At 47.1% G+C, this 18,397-nt stretch overlaps 1 protein-coding gene across 1 annotated transcript; it reads right to left on the minus strand.

The window, feature by feature from the left end:
- Window positions 1–1,388: 1,388 nt before the first annotated feature.
- On the minus strand, window positions 1,389–11,164 carry LOC109392649 (uncharacterized). Its single transcript, XM_019661254.1, has 12 exons — window positions 10,832–11,164; window positions 10,483–10,565; window positions 9,865–9,951; window positions 9,675–9,791; window positions 6,902–7,081; window positions 5,694–5,898; window positions 5,538–5,621; window positions 4,368–4,419; window positions 4,224–4,294; window positions 3,643–3,810; window positions 2,099–2,257; window positions 1,389–2,020 (listed from the first exon to the last, which is right to left on the minus strand). The coding sequence occupies exons 1-12, from the start codon at window positions 10,898–10,900 to the stop codon at window positions 1,769–1,771; spliced, it is 1,527 nt and encodes a 508-aa protein (XP_019516799.1). The 5' UTR covers window positions 10,901–11,164; the 3' UTR covers window positions 1,389–1,768.
- Window positions 11,165–18,397: the final 7,233 nt, after the last annotated feature.

Consider the following 18,397-nt stretch of genomic DNA (forward strand, 5'->3'; position numbering starts at 1 on the left):
ACCCACCCACTCTGCCAAGCTTCCCTAGCTCCAGCAGCTCCCAGAGACAGTGCCCATTGCTCCCTCCACAGTGCTGCTGTCCACACCCAGCCTTTGTTCTGGAAACCCCAGAGGGGCTGGGGCTTAACTCATCTCAGGGAATGTTGCCCCTGGGCCCTGGCTTAAGCCTACACTCCTGACCTCTCTGCTTACCCAAAGGCCCTCTTGAAGTCCACTGTCCCCTCTACAGCTCCTAGGAGGTACCGTCCTTCCCACTCCGGGTCCTGCCCTACCCAGCAGTGTCCCAGCTCCCAACAGCCACCGAAGCTCTACACAGAGCGACCTGGGACCAGGCACAGGGAAACTTGCATAGCTCAATCACTGTCTCTAACTGCACAAGCAATAAGGTCTTAATAAAGCATTCTGGGGTGTAGTTGGTTCCTACAATCAGCTATGATTGTCCTGTGTCTTCTGTGTCGCATAGCTCCTCTCAGACAATTTTGTTTCCCCCAGTGCCCTGAGTATCTTAATCCTGGGGTAACTTATAAACTAGAAGGAAAGGCTGTTTTCGCCCCATTGTTGTCAGCAGCAGCATTTCCTTTGATGGCTCCATGGAGCCAAGACTGTTCTCTGTCACAGCTTTTGAAATTTTCCTGAGGCACAAAATTTGGGTGCTGGGGAATTTGAAGGGAGTCTTAAGAATAGAAGGTGTTAGGCCTAGCAGGAGAAACTAGACTCTAGGCTAAAGAACTCTTAAGGATTCAAAGTGGTTTGATTCTCTTCCTCTGGATTCTTCACTGATATTTCTGCCTGCCATTTGCTCTCATGGCCAGAGCAATGTCAGGCCCTGCTCCAGTGGTAGAATACCTGGGAAGCTTGTTTAAAAAAAAAGAAAGTCCTAGACCTATTGAAGCAGAATTTTAGCAAGTGAGGTTTGGGAATCTTTTTTTCCCTTTTTCTTTTTTTCTTTTTCTTTTTTTATTTTTAAGATTTTATTAGGGAATTGGGGGAGGGGAACAGCCAAGTTGTTGTCCTTCAATCTTAGTTGTGGAGGGCGCAGCAAGCTCAGCTCCAAGTTCAGTCGCATCATTCAGCTCAAGGTGCTGTGTTCAACCTTAGTTGCGGGTGGGCGTAGCCACCATCCTATGCGGGAGTTGAACCGGCAGCCTTGTTGTTGACTGCGCACTCTATCCCCTGAGCCACCCAGGAGGCAGCTCAGCTCAAGGTGCCAAGTTCAGTTTTTAGTCATAGGTGGGCATAGCCCACCATTTGAACCTGCAGCCTTGTTGTTAGGAGCAGGTGCAGCTCAGTGGCAGCTCAGCTCGGCGCGCAGCATCACTGGCCCATGTAGGAATCGAACTGGCGACCCTGTTGCTCAGAGCTCGCACTCTTGGGCAAGCTCTTAACCAACGAGCCACTCAGCTGGCCCTTCCCTTTTTTCTTTTTTTAAAAGAAGCTCCCTAGGTGATTCTGATGCATACTGCAGCTTGTGAATCACTACCTCCTGCTTTGTAGAGCTCTAGCCCACCAGACTTGAATTCTGGCACTGTCACTTATTAGCTGACTGTCCTTGTGCAGATAACTTCTCCTAGCTTTAGTTGCCTTATCTCTGAAATAGGGGTCATTGGTACCTACAACTAAATTGGGTACTAGAAAAGGCTATATGAAATAATGGATGTTAGGCGCTTAGCAGGGACTGGCACAATGAGACCTGGTTAATGACGGTATTAATTATCTGTAATGAAGATTAGCTTGGTTATTGTGTCCCAACTTCTCCTTTCTAAGACCCTTAAGAATGTGGAGAGAGGAAACTGCCCCTGAAGGATTCCTGATCACCAGATTTCTCCCCAGGGCAGGGATCCAGCATAGCTGTCCCCAGCCTCATCTGCACCTGCTGAAGCTGTTGGTTCTGGGCTTGGAGCTCCTGGTTCTGTGCAGCCAGGCTGATGCTGTCTCGTAGGACGCCAGCCAGCAGGCTGCGGTGGTGATGCTCTGTGGTCATGGTCTGTTCCTCCCACAGCCCTCGCCAGGCTCGGAACACCTGTGTCCAGATTCAGAGATGTCTGTCAGTCAGCCAGCCTTGTGACCATCTCAAGGCCTGCCTTCTGTCCCCACTGACCTGTAGCACATGGCTTGTCCGAGCTCGTGTGGCCTGCACATGTAGGTCATAGAGGGCTATCAGGTCCTGCTCTGCAATGTCCCGCTGTGCCTGAAGAGCCTCCAGCTGGAATCTCAGCACTGTCTGCTCCCGGTGCCATCTCTGTCTCTCCTTAGAGGCCTGAAGTGATAACACAGTCAGCCCTTTGTATCCACGGGTCTCGCATTTGCGGATTCAATCAACCAGGAATTGAAAATATTTAAAAAAAAAAAAAAATATATATATATATATATATATATATTGTTTCTGATGTGTACTATGTAGTTCGGCCAATGGGCATCTGAACTGAACATGTACAAACTAGTTTTCTTATTATTCCCTAAGCAATATAGTGTAACAACTATATACATAGCATTTACATGTATATGTAAACATGTATATGTATATATTTACATGTCTTAGGTATTATAAGTAATCTAGAGATGATTTAAAGTATATGGAGGATGGGGCTGGGTGAGTCACTCAGTTGGTTAAGAGCTCACTCAAGAGTGCGAGCTCTGAGCAACAGCAGTTCGATTCCCGGCCCGAGCTGAGCTGCCACTGAGCTGCCAACAGATGGCAGGATGGCTCAGCTAAAAAAAAAAAAGTATATGGAGAATGTGCGTAGGTTATATGCAAATACTACACCATGCTATATAAGGGACTTGAGTGTCTGTGGATTTTGGTATCTGCAGACATCCTAGAACCAATCCCCCATGGATACCAAGTGAGGACACTTACACTCTGAGTGTCATCTGTGTGCCCACTCTGTTCTACATATTCATGTGTATGATCTCATTTTATTCAATGACAACCCTATGACGTAAGTTGCCATTTTACAGAGTTTGAAACTGGGTCAGAGAAGTGACTTAACATGCCCAAATTCATATGGCTAGTGAGGGACAGAGCTGAGACAACATGCTTTTCAATGGCTCAGCATCATCCTCAGGGTAAAGTCCAAATCCAGAGCCATGGCACACAGCTCTTCCGCCTTGCCTCTGACCGTGCACCTGCCAGGCTCCAGCCAAATGGACAGGTTGCAATACCCAGAGTCCATTTTGCCATTGCTCCTCTCTGGACTTTTGCTCAGACACTACTGTCTTCTCTCAGTATGTGTTTCTTCACCCAACCCACCCCCAAAACCCATGCACTTAAGTTTTGTTTCTTAATTTGCTCAAAAAAGTTATAGTTGCTGAGTGCCTCTCCGTGATGAGCACAAACTGCCTTTGTGGGACTCAGAGTCTACTGAATCGTGCTGATTTGTTCGTCCTTTAAGTCTCAGCTTGGATGCCATCTTCTCTGATCCACCCCAGCCTGGGTCAGGTATACCTCTTTGTTGCCACAAGCCCCTAGCTCCCCCCATCACAGCACTTAGCACTGAGAATTGCCTCATCTATCCCCCATAAAGCTGTGAGGGCCAGGAAAGAGGGTATGGCCCAGTCAGTTGTAATTAACACTGAACCCCCGCCCCCAGCACAGTGCCTGGCCTGGTGAGGAGCTCAGGTCCCCTACAGAACCCTCCTTACCTCTTCTCCAGCCACCAGGCCTTTGACCTGGTCATCTCTCGCCTCCTCCTCCTCCTGTTCCAAATGCTTCAGTTCCTCTTGGATCCAAATTTGCTGCTGTTCTCGCAGCCTCTGCCTTCGGGCCTGGGCCAGGAAGAACTGCAGGGCCACATCTGGGGCCGGATGGGCCTAGGTGACATCAGTCTAGATTCAGCCAGAAGCCCATGTATGCACACGGCATTGGGACACAGGACCCAACATTTCCACAATCCCATTACCAGGACCTAACTGGCCTGGAAGAGCCTGTAGTCTAGACAGGGACTCAGATGCCATGGCGGGAGAGGAGAAGTGCTGGCTCTGCCAAAGGATGCCATGGAGGCTCTACAGATCACGTACCCCTAACCCAACCCATTAGGAAAACAGTCCCTTTCCATGCCCTCCCTTAGGGATCCAGTAGCCCTTCAGGTCCTTTATTTGCCAGAAGCTCCGTGTTTCTCCCTGATGTTGGGGCAGGGTAAGCTGGAGTACATACTAACTGGGCTCTGCAACGCTACAACTCCTCTCCCCCAACAGCTTCCAGTTGTTGGGGTACATGAGGGTACCTGTTCCTCAGAGTCCCTGAGAGAATGCTTTTGGTAGGGCCCAGGTTCTAGAAATGCTGTTCTTCCTGCCACTGGAGGAAAATGCAGTTAAGCACATCAAAGGTGGAGAAGACTCCCAGCTCCACCCCCAAACCCCAGACGCACCTTGGGGCTCCCCCTGGAGGCCTGGGCGGTGACTTGCTGCTGAATTTGTCACCTGCTGAGAAGAGATTAGGAGTGGGAATTCCACACCCTTCCTCCCAGGACAGCATGGTTAAGCTCAGGGCTTTGCAATCAGACAGATCAGGGTCCCAGCCCCTCCTTTTCTTAGCTGTATGACCTCAGGTGAGTGACTAGTCTTTTGGATCTCCATTTCCTCATCCGTAAAAAACCTGATACAAGTTAGTATGGAATGGGATAAGGCACCCAAAGCATTGAGCAGTGACAGGCATGCCTAATTCCCAATGCCCAGGGCTGTAAAAATAAGTTGTAAATAATTATGAAAAGGGAAAAGCCAGGAGAAGCTGGATGGGGTAGCGTTCCAGCCACCCTGTGGCAAATCATGGAAGATAGTACCCCCTTTTGCACAAGAGTGGTCATGCATCCTAAGGGGATGAAAGAGCACCATGTTGAGTCTAAGGACTTCGGCCTTTGCACCTCTAATACCTTTGATTATCCCAGTGACCCCGGGATACTCACTTCCCTTCTCTGAACCTCAGTTTGCTCACCTGAAAAGCGGGAGCAATATTGTTCTCCTTGCTTAAAACATTTCTGTGGCTTCTCTTACTTTCAAGATAAAGTCCAAACATCTCAATAATTCACAAAGCCCCGTATGATCTGGCCCCTATTTCCCTCTCCAATCCTTCTCTCCTGACTCTCTGCCTCAAACTCTACTCTCCAACAAATTGAGCTGCTTGCAGTTCCCCAAAGAGATCAAGCCCTCGCTTACCTCTGAGACTTTCTTGTTATGTTCTCTGCCTGGAATGTTCTTCACTCGTTGCTGGCCATCTCCTCCAAGAATCAACTTCCTCCCTGAGTCTTTCTTCCCTCTTTTGCCAAGACTAACTTAGATGCCCCATAGGACCCTATGTTGATAAGCCTTTCAGAGCACTGATATGATGGAATTGTTTCTCTCCAGCAGACTGTAAATTCCTTGAGGACAGGGATTTCCTAGGGCCTACATGGCACTCTGCCCAGCACATAGTTAGTGATCAATAAATGTTTGGAAATCAATAAATTAAGGAATGAAGGAAGGGCCCCCTCAGAGTGCTCTGTAAACAGGGAAGGAAGGCAGACACCAGTGGGGCTCCCAAGAGGTTGGATGAGAAGACATACCTGTGGTTCTGGGAGCCCCACAGCCTCAGCTTTGACCCCTTTGAGCATCCGGCTTTCTGGGCGCTGGCTCCAGGCTTTTACCACCTATGGAGAGGGCGTTGAAAGTGGGTTCTGGCCACGGCTGGCCCAAGCACCTCCAGACCTCACTTTGCTCACCTGCAACTCCCGCAGTGCCCTGCCCAGCTGGTTGAGCCCATCATCTGTCAGGGTGCCACCCAGGAGGCCTAAACGCAGGCTCTTCAGGCCAGCCCTGCGAGCTCGGGCCTCTTCCGCTGCATCCCACAGGGTGGGCCTCACCTGTTTTACCTGCATCCTCCTTCCCGCGGCCCCCAAGAGGGCAGCCTGGAGCAAGCTCAGGGAGCTGCCTAGTAAAAGGAGACTGAGTGAATGACTCCTTCCTATGGACGCCAAAGCATACTGCCACTGCCCATAATACTTTTTATTAATAGCGCTATTCATAAAAACAGCTAACACCTACCAGACTTCTCTACATGCGCTTGACGGCACTATGCTAAGGCTTTTCATGGATTGCCTTTTTTAGCCACACACTCCAATGAGTCAATAACTCTAAAATTGTTGTCTTGCTCCCCCCCCCCACCTCCCCCCACCACCACACACAGTTTCCAGATGGGGCCATTGAAGCTCAGAGAGGTCAAGTAAACTTTTGGTGAGTGGCAGAGCTGAACTCAAGCCCAGGTCTGTCTGACACTGAAGTCTATGCTCTTAATCATGATACCAACCTGACCTATAAACATGTGCCTGCCCCTCACTGCTTTATCCTTGAGAATCTGAGCTGCCCCAACTTATCTTCCATGTTGCACAGGTCCTGGCACAGGGGGAGGTCTGGGAATATGTTGGCCAAGTGAATGTGTGTTTGTTGATTTTGGAGACAGAGGGCCAGAGTATTTTTTAACTTTTTTATTATGGAAATTTTCAATCATATGCAAAGTATAGGAAATCCATCTACTTATAGCCCAGCTTCAACACTTATCAATTCATGGCCATTCTTGTTTGATCTGTACCCTTCACTTGACCTCCTCCAAATCCTTGACATCATATCATTTTGCAGAGGCCTGATTTTTAATGGTTGTGTGAATATAGGCAAGTACCTTTCCATCCCTGATCCTCCCTTTCCTCATCTGCAAATTACATCTGCCTCATGGGGTGTGGTAAGAATCAAAGGTATTTGTCAAATGCTTGGTAAACTGTTGAAGGCCTCTGAAGGGTGAGGGGTTACTCCAGACCTCTGCAGGCTAGCCACCCTGGGAGTTGGCTGAATCCTGGCCCTCCCACATGGTCAGTCTCTCGCTGGACTGGGTATGGGCTCTGGCTGGCTGGGTGAGAGGGTGGGGCAGGCCTAAGGCCAGATCCCAGAGGCTCCCAAAGAACCCCACACCCTCCGTGGACCACCTTGAGGTCCCAGGCGAAGAAGAAGACCAGTGTAGTTGTTTCCTTCCAGGAGCCATGAGACAATCCAGGATAGAGAGCCCTCCACCTCCTCACCAGCAACCTCACCGGCCAGCACCTGCAGCAGGGGGCAGTCTCTGCCAGAGGGAGGGAGGAAAAAAGATGGCCACTGACAGGTGGGGAAAGAAACTGGCCCAAGTCACTCTAACAGAAAGGTTGACCATTTTCAGTAACTTTTGTGCACCACCAGACAGATTTGCAACCTTGCGTACTTCTTTATTTTATTATTATTTTTTAATTACAAATAAAAAATGTCAATTATCTATTTGCCTATGGACTTTTATCCAGAATATATAAAGAGCTCTTACACCTCAACAAGGAAAAGACAACCCAATTTTAAAATGACAAAGCAAAATAACATCAACAAAAATATCAGAGTAGGGAACTGTGGGGGGTCTGTCCTCCCCAGAAACATTGGGCAAAAATGGCCAGAATCAGCTTTACCAGAACCCTGGGAGATAGTCAAAGGTTTATGGCAACCAAGTGAAGGCTTAACCAGGAGAAAGGTACTTTCTTAAATATGGTAAGAGAGCTTTGTGATGTTTTAACTTACCCAAGATCCAACCTCCCCAAGCCCACAGAGGTGCTGAGGAGGAGGTTGGGGCTCGGGTAAGTTAAAACATTTTTGGGGGCTTGGGGGTGGGGGCAGTACCTGATTCTGGAGGGAACAGAGCAGAACTCATTCCCAAGGAATTGTGTTTATCTGTTGTGACTGGTTGGGTTTTTCCCCAAAGGACCAACAAAAGGAGCTTCCTTTTGGTTTACTTATCTTGGAACTCTTTCAGGACAGAGCAGCTGCCCTGACATAAAACATTGAAAACGTTGGTTTCAAAACGTAACCACCCCCCCAAAAAAAACAAACATTGAAGATGAAAGAACAAGCAAAAATAATATTTGGGGCAAACAGATACATGGAAAGACTCCAAGGAAAAGTTGAGGAGTGAGATTTGGGGGGAATAAGGAGTTTGAAAAGTTCCCATGTGTGCTGGGAACTTAGAAAGCCATGCTCATGCCCAGGGCAGGATGCATGCTCAGAAAAGACCTGAGAAGAACATAAGCTTTCACCTCAGACTGATTTTTAGGCTAAGTAAAAGCACGAAGTGGGCTAAGGCAGGGCTACAGTGGCCTGACTAAGCATAGAAGGAGTTACCCAACACAGAGCTAATCTGTAGAAACCTGGAGAATTTCTTTTTCTTTTCCTTCTCCTCCTTCCTCCTCTCCTCCCCCTCTTCCTCGTCTTCCTCCTTCTTCCCTTTTCTTTCTCTCTTCCTTTCTTTCTTCCTTTTTTTTTATTTTTTAAATTAAGTGTTTTGGTCCCAGGAGTTTAAGGAATTCTATGTCAGGCCACTGGCTAACGGACCACTGAGATAATAGAATGGAGACTTCAGTGACCACAAACAGTACAACCTTTGCAAAAATTGTTTGGAAAAGTAACTCAGCAAACAGATGGCTCCAGCCCACAACAAGCAACAATGCAAACCCAGGAAAGGAGGGAGAATCTTGTTTCTAGAGTCACCACATCACTGTATCCTAAATGTCTGAGCACTAAGGAAAAGTTTGGAGACTTAGCAGACCAACACAATAAAGAATACAGTGTTAATAAAAACACTCAAATTGGCCAGTTTCCAACAACAACAAAAAGTATGAGGCGTGCAAATTAACAAGAATGTATGGCTTCCTCATAGGGAAAAAAAAAAGAAATTAATAAAAGCTGTCCCTAAGGAAGCACAGACATTGGATTCACTAGACAAAGACTGTAATTCAACCATCTTAACTATGTTCAGGAAACTAAAGAAAATCAAGAAAATGATGTCTCAATGCATAGACTATATCAATAGAAGGAGAGAAGTTATAAAAAGGAACTAAGTATTAGAAATTCTGGGGTGAAAATTACAGGAACTGCAATTTTAAATCCAATAGAGGGCAGATTTGAGCAGGCACAAGAAAGAATCTCAAGCAACTTGAAGACAGGTCAAATAAAATTAATTATCCAGTCTGAGGAGCAGAAAGAAAAAAGAATGTAGGAAAATGAGCCTAAGAGACCTATGGGATGCCACCAAGTGTACAAACATATGCACAATGCGAGGAGAAAAGAGAGAAAGGAGCAGAAAACATTTGAAGAAATAATGCCCCAAAATATCCCAAATTTTATGAAAGATGTGGTGAATCTATACATTCAAGACGCTCAAAAATTTCCAAGGACGATAAACTCCAGGAGAGCCACACTGAGACATTTTATAATCAAACTGTCAAAAGTTAAAGTCAGAGAGCATCTTGAAAACAGCAAGAGAGAAGCAACTTGTTATGGACAAGGGATCCTCAATAATATTAAAAACAAATTTCTCATCAAAAACTATGAAGGCCAGAAGGCAGTGGTGAGATGACGCATTTCAAGTGCTGAAAGAAAAAAAATCTGTCAACCAAGAATTCTATCTCTATCTGGCAAAACTATCTTTCGAAAATGTAGGCGATGTTAAGATATTCCTAAATAAGCAAAAGCTGAGGGAGTTCACTGCTAGTACACCTGCCTTACAAGAATTGCTAAAGGGAGTCCTTCAGTCTGTCAGAGGTAAGGAAAGGCGGAGACTCCGCCCTAGGGCTCAGCTTCCGTATTTCAGTCACCCCCACCCCACCCCGCCTCCAAAGCAGTCAGAAGTTTCTGTCACTTACAGGGCTCCTGGGAGCTGCAGGATCCGCAAGGCCCCTCGCCACATACTCTGGGTCCCAGACCCCTCAGGAGGGTCAGGCCCTGGGCGGGACATGGTGACAGTAAGCAGAGAGCAGGCCCTGTGGGGGAGAGGGTAGGATCAGGCCAAACGCCTAAGGGGTGAGAGGGTGATGGGTGCCCTCTTGTCCTCACCTGCCTTCCCCCTCTGTGGCCTGCAAGTACAGCTCTGAGGCAGCTCTTGAGTCAGACACCTCTAGTTCGCTGGCACCTTCCACCACCCTGGAAGAAGGGGAGGCTGAGCTCAGCTCTTAAGCACCAGAGTTCTGTCCAGCCCCCCAGAACCTCTGCCTGGGGAGCCCAGGGGGGTCCCGAGAACCTGTAAGAATCATCCCCAAGGCTCCAAGATCAGTATATCCCCTAAAGGCCTCTCATCTTCATGACCTTAGTTTTGGTGCTGTCATCTGCCCAGTGAAGGAAACAGGGTAGTTGGGATGGCTCCCAATTTACAGATGGAGAAACTGAACTTCTGTTCAGCGAGATGCTCAGATCACTCAGGATGATAATGACTGAGCTGAAGAGGTAGAAGTGGATGGGTGAGAGGAGTGACAGGGGTGGGGATGTGGAATGAAGGGATGAGGGAAACAGGGAAGCCTGTGAGCACTCCCAGGCCCTATAAGCATGACCCCAAGCTCAGAGCTTCCCATCCCTGGGGTGGCAGTGGGGAGAAACCTCCAAGGGCCTGGTTTGGGGGGTGTCAGCCCTGCCTTAAGTCAAGCATCCTTGGACCCCCATTGGGCCCCAGACACTCACAAGCCCAGAGGGGCCACATCCAGCACCGACAGGTTCTTTGCCCCTGGAGAGAGCAGGTCCCAAGTCCTCCCGCTGGGGCTGAGCTGGGATCACACAAGCACAACACCTGTTACAAACAGAGTCTTTCCCCAGCTCACATGCTCTTCCCGCTGGAGTCTGTAGGCCAAGCGAGGCACCAAAATTCAGCCTTTTCAGGCAGGAAAAAGGAGACCCCAGAGAGGCAAGCCCACACTGGTGGGCAGCAGAGTGGAGCTAGACCCAAGCTTTCTGGCTGCCAACAAGCTTCAGGCTTTTTCTGCAGCATCACCACGGACTTGGCTCCCAGATCTCCCCTCCCACCAGGCCTCACCTGCACCAGGCTAAGAGTACTAAGCACAGGATCAGAGCCCCCGAGGGGCAGAGCTTCCTCAAACAGCATCTGCAGCAGCTAAAGTGGAAAAAGGGGTTCAGTGGGGATTGAGAAATAAATTGAGAAAGAAATGTCCTTCCACATTTCCTGAGGCGAAGCCTGCACTGCATCCTGTGCTTGGTGTTAGGGAAACGCTATCCAGGACAGAAGGAGGCCCAGTCCTCACAGTTCACAGCAAGCTAGACCAGTGCACAGACATTTGCAGTGGGGCCTGCTGTTTACTAGGGCAGGGACCCATGGCAAGGTTCTGAGCAGCTATTTTGATTCAGGGGCATTTTTTATGAAGTCCAAAAAACAAAACTTGCCAGTTTCTTTTATCATTATTAGTATTACCAAGAACTGTGAAAATAAGACCTCCCTGGATATTCGATCTTTGCACACCACCCCTCCCTGACCCTCATCTCATCGGCTCCAGCCTCCCACCTTCCCTGACCTGTCCATAGCTGCGTAAATTGACCCTGGCCAAACATCCTGTATAGACCACAGGGCGCTATATGGGCCCCAAGGAGGGGCACCTAGTCCAGTACAGTAGGGAGGGGAAGGGTCCTCTGGAGGACGTGACACCTATACCACATGGCTCCTCTGGGACTCACCTGAGGCACGAGCCGGGTTGCCTCTGTTTCCCGACCCCGAAGCAGCAGGGCCACACTGTACCCTCGGCCCACAGAGCCTAGTTGAGACTGGACTTGTGCTAGCAGCTCCTGCTCTGCCTCCTGCAGGGAGATACAGGCACAGCCCCCTGTCTGAGGTGCCCTGACCCAGTGTGGCCTGAGCAAAGGGCTGGGGAAGCACTCAGCATCCCAGGCTCCAGGGCGCTGGGGGCTCCCATCCTCCTCTCATCGCCCTATCAGACCCCCCTACCTGAGCAGCTTCAGAACCCAGAACTCGGTCAAAGGTGACACACTGTTCCTGCGGGCAGGGCTGGGGTTAGCAATGTCATTCCCATCTTCTGCTGCCCCACCCACGTCTCATCCCATCTCCACCTGTGTCGCCAGAGTCCCTGGCTGAAGCAGACGGATGCTGTTGGGCTCCTCCAGAAGGAATGTGGGGTGACAGGTCTCCTCAGGGCCTGAGAAAGGTGGACTTCATATCAACTCTCGTGAGGGGAACCGAGAAACCGGGACTCCTGAGTCCTGCCCTTAACCTTTGCCGCAGTTGCCTAACCTACGATGGCCTAGCCCTCTCCCTCTCCCTCTCCCAAGAGGCTCTCCCAGGCTGTACTGCCTCTGAGAATGAATGTGTGCAGCTTCTTACCTGATCCTGTCGCCTGCTCTACTTCCACCACCACGGTCAGCATGGCCTGTGGGTTGTCACTGAGGGCCGAGGGGGCTGAGCTGCCCTGGCCCAAACCAGCCTCTGTGCTCACCGCCTCACTACCTTCCATGGCTTCCATGCCTCTCAGATTCCCCTGAATAATTCATCTCCCTGATCTGAGGATCTCTGGGCGGGGCCTCTAAATAATAACTTGTCGAAGGAGATGGCAGTCCCCTCTTTTCTGAGCCAGAACATGGCATGGGAATCTTCTTTTTTTACTCTTATGAAAAATGTTCAACATACCTGTGTAGAGAATAATATAATGAACTTCCAAGCCTCCAGCTTCAGCAATTATCAATTTAGGGCCAGTCTGTTCTCCTCACCACCCTCAATGGATTCTTTTGAAGCAAATCCCAGATATCTTATTATTTTATCCATAGCTATTTGGGTATATATTTATAAAGATAATCACCCCTTTAAAAAATAATAGCTTTATTGAGATATAATTCCATTACCATACATACCAATGATTATTTATTTATTTATTTATTTATTGTTTTTAAAGATTTTTATTGGGGAATTGGGGAATGGGACAGCGCTGGGAATTGGGGGAAGGGGAACAGACAAGTTGTTGTCCTTTTGTTCTTCAGTCTAGTTGTGGAGGACGTCGCTTCACTGGCCCAAGTTGGTATTATCATTGCACTCTTCATGGCTGAGGCAAATTGGTCACTGGCCACTGGATGGCCACTGACGGTAGCTCTTGGCAGCTCAGGAAAGCTCACGCCAGCTGCTGGCCAGCCCCACTGCAGCCTATGCTGTAGCGGGGGACTCATGGCAGCCCAGCTCCAGGTTGAGCTGTTGTTCACCATCTTAGCTGTAGAGGGCAGTGTCACTGGCCCTCATATGTGGGACCTGAACCCATGCCCTGCTGCTCAGAGCTGGTGTCCCAAGCCAACTCCTAACCAACCCGCCACTCAGCCAGCCCAGGACAACACTGTCTTGATAACATCTGCCTCACAATGAGATTTGAAATCAGGAAGTGTGAGTGTGCCAACTTTCTTGTTCTTCTTTTATAAGATTGTTTTGTCTGTTCAGCAACTGTTGAAACCCACATGAACTTTAAAGTCATCTTGTCTATTTATACAAAAAGTCAGCTTAGATTCTTATAAAAATTTCATTGAATCTGTACATCAATTGGGGAGTATTGACATCTTAACAATATTAAGATCAGGGAATGTTACTCCATTTACTTAGATCTTCTTTAATTTGTTTCAACAATATTTTAAAGTGTAAATATTTAAAGTAGTTTTAAAGTGTAAGTTTGCTCTTCACTTGTTGTTTTTACTCCTCAGTATTTTATTCTTTTTGATACTACTGAGTGAACTGTTTTCTCAAATTTCATTTTCCGAATATTCATTGCAAGTGTATACATATGAACCAACTTTGCATTCCTGGGATAAATCCCAGTTGGTCATGGTGTATAATTCTTCCTATATACATTCTGGAGTCAATTTCTAGTATTTTGTTGAGTGATCCTACATCGATTTCATAAAAAATATTGGGCTGTAATTTTCTTTTCTTGTGATGTCTTTGTTAAGCACTCTTTCTGAAACATAAGCACAATATCATACCTATCATACACAATACCATGCTAAAAAAGAAAACTAAGAAATTTGTTAAATCCTCAAATATCCAAGTCATTGTTCAAATTTCTTCCACTGCAGGTAATTCTAAGTGGCTTATAAAGATCCTCCCGTAATCTGGAGAATGAGGGGGCTCTGAGCACCAGAAGAAGTGGCAGTGGAGGGTTGTTGTGTTGGAGAAAACAAGACTCCATGGGAGAGAACAAAAATTCTTGACTCAGAGTATAAGGATTTTGGAGGAAAACAACTGATGTCTGTTTGGTTCCGGAGACAGAATAGGAACAAAAGAGGAAGCTATAGGGAGGCTGATTTGGGCTCAGAAAAGGAAGCCCTATGACTCCCCAATCCTACCCTTGTAGTATAAATTTGTTATACCACACCGGATATCTGACCTTATTATAGGTGGAAGTGGGTCCCTTATGTCTCTTCGTCCATTTCCCATTTCTTGACTCACTTCCTTCCTTGTCTAGGACACATTTTTCAGCCCTGCTTTTATCAGGGCAACTTGCTCAATCCTTGGGTCTCACCTGGGCTGCCCTGTGCACTCAACCCCAATTTTGAATGAATGAATCCTGCTCCTAGGCTGATGTGCACTATCAGGTCAAAAACTACTGCATGCCTTGCAACTAGAACTGTGACACATACCTTGTGGTTTCCAACCTCAGTTAGGCAAATCTTTTTCTTTCACCTTAGTGAAGTAAATCAGTGTTTTCCCACTTAACTCATGGCAGCAATAAAACCCTAAGTCCATTCCTCTCATTCATTTAGTTATTTAGTAAAAATTTATGGAGCACCTGCTTTGTGCCAAGCACTGTTTTAGGGACTGGAGATTCAGAATTGAGCAAGATGAACACAATTGTTGCACTCATGGAGCTTTCAACACAGTACTAAACAAACAAAAACAGATATAAATAAAGATTATTTCCAATTGATATCTATGTGAAGAAAATAATATAGGATGTTGTGATCAGAATGATGAGGTAAGAGGGGCTCCTTCAGATTAGATGACATTTGAGTTGAATCCTGAACAATGAGAAGATGCCTGCCATAGAAAGATCTGTATTTAGAGCTTCAATTTCATAGACTGTCACGTCCTGCGTGGCAAGGGCAAATGGGACTCGAGAGGGGCGACGCAGATTGAATAAGAACAAGAGACAAAAGTAAGATAAAAGCGAGACCAAGGGACTCAGCCAGAGAAAACTGAGCCCCGAATCGGGTCAACGCATGGCTTTTATTGAAGATTTTCAAGGAAATAAAAACTGCTGTGAATTAGTAAACGTGTGTTATTGTGTGCCTTAAGGCTGTTTTCCATTAACCTATCCCCATTGTATTCCAACAAATGCTATGCTTTCATACATCACTACACAGCCCCAGGACACTGACGTTACTGTGTCCTCCCGTAATGGGGAGATAACTGATATTATTCCATCAGGTCCCAGTCATATTGAGACACCCTCCCCCCCCAGAGAGCTTTACCGATATCATTCCACTGGGCCTCAGTCATACTGAGACACTCTCTCATGATTAATAGGGTCAGGAGCTAATGTAGCGGGGGTGGTCTTGGAATCGGCTGTAAGGCAACAATACACATTCCCCCAGACTCCTGCTACAACAAGTACCTATCAACACCTTTGCCCGGATACTCTGCCTTCCAGCCTGGACTATATACTGATTGTTTCTATGCTTGCACTAAGACCAGCCCCTCCACTGGTGAGTGAGGTATCAGTCCCCTTTACCTACTCAAGGACAGTTCTCCACATGACTCCCTTCTTTATCCTGAATCATCAAGTTTTCCTTCTCTACTGGATAATTTCCATTTGCACACAACCATGCTATTTCTCTCATTTTAAAATCCAATGAACATGACATTATATTCAATAGTGAAAGACCAAAAACTTTCCCTCTAAGATCAGAGGAAAGAGGTGGCTCCTAGGCTTACTAAGAGCAAGAGCGAAAGTCCTTAGTATACTTCATATTTACAACGCTTCTCAAACTCTCTGTGGCATGGGACCAAGTATCTTTTTTAGAGCTCCAATCCATTGCAGATGACACTTTTGTAAAATACAATAGAAATGTTGCTGCAATGTGAATTTATTTTTTTAAGATTTTATTGGGGAATTGGAGGAGGGGAAAACAGCGCTGGGGAATCGGGGGAAGGGGAACAGACAAGTTGCTGTCCTTTTGTTCTTCAGTCTAGTTGTGGAGGACGTCGCTTCACTGGCCCATGTTGGTATTATCATTGCGCTGTTCCCTGGGTGAGGCAGATCGGTCGCTGGCCTCTGGACAGCCGCTCATAGCGGCTCTTGGCAGCTCACACCAGCTGCTGGCCGCTCACGCTGGCTGCTGGCCATACACGGTAGCTTATAGCAGCCCACTGCAGCAGGGGCTGCAGCCTACGCCATTGCGGGTGACTCATGGCATCCCAGCTCCAGGTTGAGCTGTTGTTCACCATCTTAACTGTAGAGGGCAGTGTCACAGGCCCTCATGTGGGATCCAAACCGGGGCCCTGCTGCACAGAGCTGGTGTCTTAAGCCAGCTTTTAACCAACGCACCACACGGTCGGCCCCTGCAATGTGAAATTTTATAAATACTTATTCTTGACCTCTTTACTTATCTCCTCATATTGCAGTAATACACAATTTGCAGGCTGGCCCTTGCTTTGGACCATATTTTGAGTAGCATTGCTCCACAAGGCTCTGCAGGATCTGGCCCTGCCACTCTCTAATCTTATCTCTTACTGTTCTCCCCACCACCACCACCACCCCTTACCTTACTCTCCAACAGCCACAGTGGCCTCCTTATCACTTCCTTTAACATTCCAAAGACCTCAGGATCTTTGTACTTGGCTTTGTCTCTGTGTTAAACGCTATCCACCAGATATCCTTAACTTCTCATTCCCAAATCACTTGGGTATCTGTTCAAAAACCCCTGAGAGCCCTCCCCTAACAATCCTATATAACATATCAATCTTCAACACTCTGTCTCCTTTCTCCTCACAGCACTTACCACAGTCTATTACATGTTTATTGCATTCCCTTCATCCCACCAGCTAACTAGAATCTGAACTCCATACAAACAATATCTTCTGCTTTATTCCTGCTATATTCACAGGGTTTAGCATAGTGCCTGACACATAATAAATAGGCACTTGAATGAATGAATGTCTCCAGCTTCCATCACCGTGATCTCCTGCCCCATCTAATCAGTTATAAGTCACAGACCTGGCCATATACTTTCAGGTTTCTGAGCCTTTTAACATGCTGCCCATTTTTGCTTGGGATGTCTTTCCTGAGGAATTGATATTCACCTCTCAAGACCCAGATTGAATGTCTGCTCTTCTGTACTATCTTCCAGAGGACCACCCTTCTCTCCTAGAGTTGATCTCTCCTACTCATTGAATCACAAATACCTTTTATTTTTATGTCTCACTTACTGGGTTGAGAATTCCCTGAGGGCATGGATGTTTTTTATTTATCTTTGTACACCAGGCTCCTAGCACAGGGCCTGAGGTGGAGCAGGGGCTCTGTATCTGGTGAAGAGTACTCAGAGCTATTCAAGTGTAAGAAGCTGCTTAAAGTGGTTAATTATCTGATGTCCTAACAGGCTGGATGAAGTCCCCTTTAGGGTACTCCAGTGGGGTTTCCTGACTGGGGTTGGCAGTTTATTTAGCTGTCCCCATGATTCTTGAGCCTGTGGTCTGGTGACTTATGTTAATTTGCATTCTCCACTCCTATCTGTGTGGTTCTGGACACTGGAGGGAGGCAGGCTGGAGGGCTGTGCTTATATGCCCCCTCCCATCCCTTTCCCAGGTCCCCTGTGAGACAGGTATTTAGCTCTCTGATGGGTGTGGCTGCCTCTTGGATGTAATGAAGAAGGGACTCTTAGAAGGAACACCTCTTGGCTGATGTTCTGGGTCTCTGAGAGTAAAGTGAATCAGAGGGCACATCCTATTAATTGCCCTGTGATGGGTCTGAGAAGTTGTGAACGTCTAAGATCTTTTCCTATTTGCAAATCAAAGGTACAGCCAGAAACAGTTATATGGAACACACATATACTACCATAATCGCAAGATCACTGGTTCAGAGACAGACTGTTTAATGACAGCATCCTGCATCACTTCCCCATGCCCAAATTCCCCACCAGATGACACAATGAAAGCCACTGTGTGCAGAGGGGCTTTACACAACAGAAGATGAATCCTGCAATTATGAAATTCAGAGTTTACGTATGACAAGTGACTATCTCTTCTCTAGGAGTTGGGGGAAGAGGAGAGAGTGAGAGTGAATAAGCAAATGGCTCTAGGTTTTATTACCTTTGAAAGGGACCAGCAGGCTTGTGGCAAGTACAATGGAGAGGAAACATTCTGTATCTTCCTGTGGTAAATGGTAAATGGTACATTCAAACCCTTTCACACAGGTACCAGTAATCTGCTCAGAAAGCCCTGATTGCACAGAAACCCTTTGTTTCTCCCAAGCAGCCCTAGACAGGTAACGCTTTCCTGTCCCTTCTTAAGTTCTTTTTAAAATCTATTTTATAAGATTTTATTGGGGAATTCAGGGAGGGGAACAGACAAGTTGCTGTCCTTTTGTTCTTCAGTCTAGTTGTGGAG

The sequence above is a fragment of the Hipposideros armiger genome, unplaced genomic scaffold (genome assembly GCF_001890085.2).
Source record: "Hipposideros armiger isolate ML-2016 unplaced genomic scaffold, ASM189008v1 scaffold_11, whole genome shotgun sequence".
Classification (NCBI taxonomy): Eukaryota; Metazoa; Chordata; class Mammalia; order Chiroptera; family Hipposideridae; genus Hipposideros; species Hipposideros armiger.

Coding starts and splice junctions, on each gene's coding strand:
- LOC109392649 (XM_019661254.1), bottom strand. CDS start 10,900: ATGCTGTTTGAGGAAGCTCTGCCCCTCGGGGGCTCTGATCCTGTGCTT. Junction 5,622..5,693: donor GGGCACTGCGGGAGTTGCAG/GTGAGCAAAGTG, acceptor CCCTCTCCATAG/GTGGTAAAAGCCTGGAGCCA. Junction 2,258..3,642: donor GCCTGGTGGCTGGAGAAGAG/GTAAGGAGGGTT, acceptor TTATCACTTCAG/GCCTCTAAGGAGAGACAGAG.